Source organism: Atta colombica, unplaced genomic scaffold (genome assembly GCF_001594045.1).
Source record: "Atta colombica isolate Treedump-2 unplaced genomic scaffold, Acol1.0 scaffold160, whole genome shotgun sequence".
NCBI classification, from domain to species: domain Eukaryota; kingdom Metazoa; phylum Arthropoda; class Insecta; order Hymenoptera; family Formicidae; genus Atta; species Atta colombica.
The window spans coordinates 282,305-290,141 of record NW_017259251.1 but is presented as its reverse complement, the minus strand read 5'-3'; the positions used below and the strand labels follow the sequence as shown (position 1 = coordinate 290,141).

At 38.1% G+C, this 7,837-nt stretch overlaps 2 protein-coding genes across 2 annotated transcripts in view; one reads left to right on the top strand and one right to left on the bottom strand.

Moving 5' to 3' along the window:
• The window catches only part of LOC108685837 (elongation factor-like GTPase 1), a 42,587-nt gene that overhangs the window by 31,319 nt on the left and 3,431 nt on the right, over positions 1-7,837 (top strand). The gene's annotated exons all lie outside the window — the stretch shown is intronic.
• The window catches only part of LOC108685839 (protein giant-lens), an 8,241-nt gene continuing 1,020 nt past the window's right edge, over positions 617-7,837 (bottom strand). The window contains exons 2-4 of the mRNA XM_018190823.1: positions 3,159-3,379; positions 2,302-2,473; positions 617-1,147 (exon numbers count right to left, since the gene is read on the bottom strand). Coding sequence (XP_018046312.1) covers positions 902-1,147; positions 2,302-2,473; positions 3,159-3,379 — 639 coding nt within the window. The 3' untranslated portion in view covers positions 617-901. The remainder of the gene's footprint in view (positions 1,148-2,301; positions 2,474-3,158; positions 3,380-7,837) is intronic.

Genomic DNA, 7,837 nt, shown 5'->3' with positions numbered 1-7,837 from the left:
TATATATATATTTATATATATTTTTTATTAAGTTAAAGTAAAAGTAACAAATAACATCGAGAGAGTCTCTTCCAAATAGTTTTGCGATGCTATCATATACAATATACTCCCCGAATGAGACACTTTCGGAAGACCAGAGATGAATATATACAAATTTAAAACGATTGTGATGAGCTGCAACGTCTGCAATATTCTAGCGAAAGCGGCATAAAAAAACGGTAGCACTAAGAAAGAAAAGACTCACCGTTGCTACGATCGAGGGGCATGATAACTGAGGCCCGTGTTACATTACGGGAATACGAGACGATCGTTTCGAAACGTACTGTACAAAACTGTAGGCGGGCATGATTCTCTTATCTCTATATATTCTTCTGTACATTACTTTTTACACTTAACATTCGCCAACGCCGCTGAGGATTGTACATGGCACGGCATCACATGGCTGGTACAGCCGACCGATCGACACGTATGTTAATTTCCCGTTGTTCGTGATTCCTACGCGACACTTCCTGTCTACGGAGCGGATCAAGAGCGTCGAGTACCACGTTTCTTTCGAAAAGAAATAAGGAAAGAAAAAGAGGAAAAGAATTATTAAAGGGAGAACGTTCGGATGAGCTCTCCTCGAAAGATCATCCGAACGTGCTCGTCACTACGATCGGGAATTGGAAGCCGCCTCTGGGATTTTATGGCAACGTTTCGACAATCGGCAGGTACCAAATGGCCAATTGTTGTGCGCTTGAAAAGATAGACCTAACCCACTGTGGTATGAGAACTAATCGTCTTTCTTTTTATGGGGACATGTTTGATAAAGGTATATAGTAGTTCATTGAATCTTGGATTTTTGTTTGGCAGACATCCTGAATCCGTCGCTGCAGTGAGAGGTCGTTTCTAGTGGCCTCTCTCAAATGCCGTAGGTCATTTTTTCGTAGCCATGATACGGCACGCAGTAGCCGCTATAAGTCTTGATCTCCAGAACACCGGCGTAAGATCGTGCCGGTGTAGAACCGGGATCCGTGTGCCTTCGCGGGCATCGGTGTCCACGAGGACACTGACAGAGAGGCGAGGCGTTCACCTCCTCGAGCTGCGAGTTGCGTCTTTTGCGAACGGTGAACAGGCGGCAGGGCTCCTTATGCTGACATCGTATTTTCTGCAAGATAAACAGCAAATTAATTGCGCGCGAAGACTTTTTGTCAGCATTGCGCCACGAAAGGAGGAAATCTTAATACCGAAACATAATAGATATAATAATAAGGTGTAAGCCTTAAGCCTTAAGAAATTGACCAATCAAAGTCGAGTATTCTTCTCACATTCGACTGTGATTAATTCTTTAAGGCTTACTACATCTATTGTGTTTCGGGACTTGGACTGCGTTTGATCTAAGCGCTTTCAATGCTTCTATCTTTCACGGAGAAAAATGAATAATCTTACAAGTCTAATAAAAGTATTCTTGCTATTTTTACGGACTTGTGACAATTTTTTACTTGCCTGAAAATAAAAAATACCGGAGCGAAATAAAACGTATATTACGATTGTAGTCAATCCATTCAAATGATTACTTACGTAAAGTAAATGAGACTACTTTTCTTTACTACAAGAATAGAAGCACGACAATTTTCAAGATTTCATACACTTGTATTTTTTTACTGCGCAATAAATTTTGCCAAAGCAAAAAATACTCGTTAATAAAGTAAATTTTATTATTGAATTGTATAGCAATTTATAGAGTAAAAAATAGTCACAAATTGCAATAGCAAAATTTACTTTACAAAATGTGAAAACTTTTCATGGCTATACGATGATTGATTATTTATTTGATGATTTATTATTTTATTTTTTGACAAAAATTAAAGTAAATTTTACATAAATGGGCGCCTGTTCTTATATAAATCGACTTATCAATTCCATAAAGTTTACTGGAATCCTACACTGAGAAAAAATATAGTTAATTTTAATAAATATTTAGTTCAATACTGCCAACTAACATTTACTTACAGTAACATTTTTTTTACTGAACAAATATTTACAGTAAAAAAAGATGTTAAATCAAATCAACATTTCTTGTATCAAATAAATATATCTTTATATTTAATAAATATTAATAGTTGGCAGTATTCAACTAAATTGAAATTGACTATATTTTTTTTCAGTGTAGCACATATTACTTTACATTTTTCTCCTTGCAGTTCAAGTGCGCGGTAAAATATAGGGATACCGATAAATATATATCGATTTTAATGAAGCTCTTTGAAAATTTTGAGATAAAGTCCCGTGTTTTTCTTTATTTCTACATCATTGACTTACGCTTTGCGGAGAACAGGCGAAGGCGTAGACGAAGCCATGATTTCCATTCAGCGATTTGTGAGGTTGTCTACGCACTAAGTATGGCACGCTATTTGGCCGACATCGACAATAGACACGTTGCACTGTTGCATTCGCTGGGCCACCTCCGGGTGCCAATGTCCACGTAATGTCTCTGTGGTAAAAAGTTAGGATATCTGAATGCGAACTTACAATTTAGTACCATTATCTATTCCGTGAATGAGTAATCGGATTCAACAGCGATTTTCTTTTTACACGGTTTAACGCGTTTTGAGAAGAAACATTTATTCAGAAAAATTTACAGAAAAATTATACTCTCTAAAACTTTTACAGTGAATTGCATTTTAAGAAGTGAAATCTCATTCACAAGGTGATATTCATAGTCTGTTCTTAATTTAAGACTATCTTAAGTAATATCTTTTACTAATATAGTCTGATTGATTCATGACATCTTAAGATTATACTTAAGATGATTTAAATATAAGAACCGATTGTGTGTGTGTGTGTGTGTGTGTGTGTGTGTGTGTGTGTGTGTGTGTGTGTGTGTGTGTGTGTGTGTGTGTGTGGGTGTGTGTGTGTGTGTGTGTGTGTGTGTGTGTGTGTGTGTGTGTGTGTGTGTGTGTGTGTGTGTGTGTGTTTGAAAAAGACTGGCTCAATTTTCAATCTTTAGAGTAAGATTCCACTTCGAAGAATTTAGAGATTAGAACAATTTCATCCGACTTTTATACAGTAATAGAGTTTAACGTGAACGAAGCTAATTGTAAGATCCAAGAATGCAACGTGGAATGGATTGAATTCGAGCGGGAATCGCGGAGAATGCGTGTCGTGATCTAACTAACTTGAAGTAATGACAGATGGGAAGTCGTTTCACGGGCTCGCAGAGCTTATAGCGGCGCGTTTTATCGACGATCGTATGTCCGTCGTCTCCATGAAGACTGCTGGGGCAGGCACGGCCATTCGGGCAACGACATTGTCTCTCGACCCATGGTGCACCATATAAATCCACCTTGCTACATACCTCGCTACGGTCTGCACACTCCGGTAACTCCTTCTCGCTGTTCTGCGCAAACAAGCACCCGCGTCATTAATAAAGCGATTGACACTCGTTCGCCTTTCTTTCGCAGAAATTCAATTGTCTCTCCGATCCCTTCCGGAATGGCGATTTTATCACTTTGTTTATTTCGTGTCGATGGTGAACACGAGCGCAAATACACCGAATCAAATTGCAATTGAATCGAGCAGCTGACCGATATTGCACAGAAAATCTCGACGTTATTAATAAATAAACATCTGGAGACCTGTTTATTTCTCCGGTATGATAACGGAATTATTAGTAGGACGATTATGATCGCACGGCGATTGTACCGTTGCGTAATAATAAACGTCTGAACGTGTGTCGTGTTGCGTTATGGGACTATGGTGCTTAATGAAATAAACGGGACGATTGCGCACAAGATTCGTAACTGAAGTATATCCGCTCTTTCTGCCGGCAATACAAAGTCTGCTATAACTGGACTATTTAGATGTTGCCAGTCCATTCATTGAGGCAATCGCGTACGTCCTGTCCGGCCTATCGTCATCGGCGATGCCGTACTACCGTAAGGCGATCATAATCTCGAAATATCTGCTGAGAATATCGTTTAGGTTTTTTGCACTAAATTTTCAATTACTTCACAATCTTGCTCTTCTTATATCTCATATTCTGTCTTTTTTTAACAGTTTTTATAACTAACGAAACTCTTTGCTCGTCACGAGTGAATTTGTAATATCAAATTTCGTCGTTTGCTGAAGCAGAAATTAATCTACTTCCCTTCTTTCCGATCTTGTATTACGTTATGGATTTACGAGTACAAAAACGATTTAAAAAACGGTCTTCGAGCGATCACGCTCGTGATTTCTGTTAACGCGATACGCATTTATCGAGGTGCACCTCGATAGTGCGTGAGTCGAAGTAGTTGAAGCAACGTAGCCATTCAGCGAAGAAACATTCGAGGAAATGGTCTTCCGCCGTTTTACCGCCGACTGTGAGCATTCGACTTTTTGCTATGACCATCCGTTCATCTCGTTTGTCTTTTTGTCGCTCCCTCAGATGTAGTTTCTACTATTACTACTACTACCATTACTATTATACTACTTACTACGATCATTCGTCACGGCACAATGGATCGAACGAATAGCTTTTTATAAGGAAAATCCTCTTTTTCATTCCATTCCTTTAGACATCCGTTCGCATTTATATGTCTAAAATTCTTGCCTACCAGCTTCCGAATAATCTTTTATTTGCTTACGATATTGCTTGGAGTTCCCGCAACATAGCTAACAAATTGAATTATTAATTATTTAAAAATTTACAGAAAAATTCTTTAGCTAACAAATTATAAAAAGTATTTTTAAGATAATTTAAAAAAATTTTTAAGACAAAACTGACTTTCTATATAGAGTAAAATGAATATAAATCTGAACGAAATGAGGTTTGAATTGAATTTTCAAGTTTGATTTTTTCCTTTTAATATCTTTCAGAATTCTCCACACAATGAGACGGTTATCATACACGAAGAGAATTTTTTCTTAGATAGCTATGGGATTAATATTTCGAAGAATTTTAATATAAATCTCTCATTCATTAATAAAACTACAATAAAGTATAAAATAAGTTTGATTAATTTTACCGAAGTGCATGTGTAAAAATCTTTAAAATATTCTATTGTATCACAACTACCATATTTTCAGGATAAATTAAAAAAAAATTCTCTCCGTGTGTACTTGGAAAATTGGATTCAAACTTTATTTTTTAGAATAGTATCACCTTATCTTACATAATTGATGTTTTTCATAAATTTGTATATTACTATATACACATAATATAAATTTATGATTTAATACCATTATTCATCCAATTAAACAAAAAATTTATTTAGTGATATGCGCAGTATATACACATAAATAATTTACAATTACTGAAGACTGACATCCGTCAAGGATGTTTTTAAATTGCGCTCATCCATCTCACGGCATTATATCCCGATTTCAAACGCTTCCGATTGTTAATCGTATTTGTCCGCATTATCCTTCCCGCGCGGCCTTCCCTACGCATCTCTTTATCCCACTTCCGTCGGCTCTCTACGAGCGAAAGAAAAGGTGAAGCGGAACGAAAGGTGAAGGAAGTTTTTGAAGCTGATATAGCAGCAGCGAGCAGCGGGATTCACGCACGTACACACGCGTACACACACGGAGAACGGTGGTAAACTAAAATGGGATAATAGAAGGACCGGAAGGGCGCCGTAAACCATCCGGAAGTTCTCACGCGTCTCTCGCTTCTCGCACGGCCGCAATGAAAATGACACCTGGCACTTGGGATGGACATACTATACGAAGGCAAAGAAGGAGAAGGAGGAGGAGGAGGAGAAGGAGAAGGAGGAAGAGGCGGAAGAGGAGGAAGAAGAGGAGGAGGAGCCGCTAGGCATCAGCGACATCGGAGGAGAAGGGCCGCGCGAGACGAGAAACGAGATGTGGAACAAAAAAAAAGAGAAAGAGAGAAAAGAAGAAAAGAGAGGCAAGAGACGCACAACGACGCAGGGAATCTGGTCGGATGGATGGATGGATGGATGGATGGATGGATGGATGGATGGATGGATGGCGTTAGTAAAAAGAAAGATCTCTCGCTCATCGTTCCATATAGTCGTACCGGATGTCTCTAAGCCTGGAAATCTTGCCGTGCGATCGAAAGCATAATGGCACTGACTGCTCCATATATATCTCAGGATAATTAATCGTTCTACTCGATGCGTATCTACTAATTGTCCAAAGAGATAATCGTAATAAGCACACGTGTAGATCATGAATGGAGCGATCTACTACGGAAAAGGATTACTCTCTTTGATTGAATTATTTACTTAAATCAGTAATATGAAAAATTAACAAATCCCACTTGTATTAAATTTTTCTTTAACACGTTTTTTCGAAAAATGAAATATTCAAAGAAATTTTATGAAGAAACGGATATTCTTCTTGGCATAAATCTTCTTAAGAAAAACCCTATTCTTCAATTGTGTTGAAAATGGCATTTTCGGCTACACCGGATATGTCTTCAATTGTATTTTTCTGCTCTTTTCATTTCTATGTTTATTGTTAGAGGAGCACAGGTAGTAGGCATATGATTGTTGTACTAATCTACGACTACTTGTTAACAATTGAGAGAGAGGGAGAGAGAGAAAAGGGGGGGGGAGGGGGAGATGAGAATATAATAAAAAGGGAAGTTTGTTTTTCAAGAGCGATTTTATGGTACCGCGTGATTCTCGTCCGATATGCAAGGAGCAGTTTTCTCTCCTCGACGACATCATCGTCATCCCCACCGTGTTGTTCTTGCGCACGTACTCTCAGCCCACGTGCGAACGTACGTATCTACGATACGTTGTACTTGGGTGTCGCGCCTGTCCGCACGTGTATACCTACGCACTGTGCCCCACAGGGGACACGTATGCACGCACGCACGCACGCACGCATGCACGACGCACACGCGTGTATACCGTCGACACGTAGGTGTTTACAGCAACGACAGCAGCAACAGGTTCGAGCATCGAGTGGGCGCCGCTCTTTGCTAACGGCTACGTTTCCCTCTCCTTCTACTTCCTGCGTCTGTAAGCGGACGATTTAGCTTCAAATCCTCGGAATGCTACCCGAGAATATGTATATGAACTCGCATATATGTATGTATATCGGAGAGATATACATACCGGCACCGAGGCTTCCGTAACACACGATTTAAAACTTGTTGAAAATCGAAACGTAACATCTGTTGAGGAAAATCCATGAAAGAAGAATTTGGCGGTCTAAGATCACGAAAGATCCGGCAAACGGATCGATCATGAGATAAATAACACAAGATCTCTCCCACCATTCATATTCTCGGTGATTCAATTGCATGGCTGAGATAGATTCGTCGGGATTAGGTCGCTAAACATTTAGTCGCTTTCTGGAGCAATTTAAGCGCTAATTCGTTCGGGGAACTTAAGTTAGAGTGAGTAATGTAAGTCTTAAAGGAGGAAAGTCGATATGAGAAAAAGATTTGAGAAATATGCTCCATTGAAAATAAAAGGACGGAAAAGTAAAAGGATGCGACATTGACGCTGCAATTCGTATGGCTTATATAAAGTTATATAAAGTTGCCTTTCGTTTATTGAACTTAAACGCACGACATTAATACCCATTTCTACTAATGTAGTTTAATTTTAATCTCCGCGCGGTTCAGCTAACTCTTCTATTTTTTTCTACACTGAAAAAAAATATAGTCAATTTTAATAAATATTTAGTTGAATACTGCCAACTAAATATTTATTAAATATAAAGATATATTTATTTGATACAAGAAATGTTAATTTGATTTAACAATCATTTTTTTTTATCGAACAAATATTTACTTACTAAATTAATTTATTAACTTACTTAATAAATTAATATTAAATAAATGTTTAGTTGTCAGTATTGAACTAAATATTTATTAAAATTAACTATATTTTTT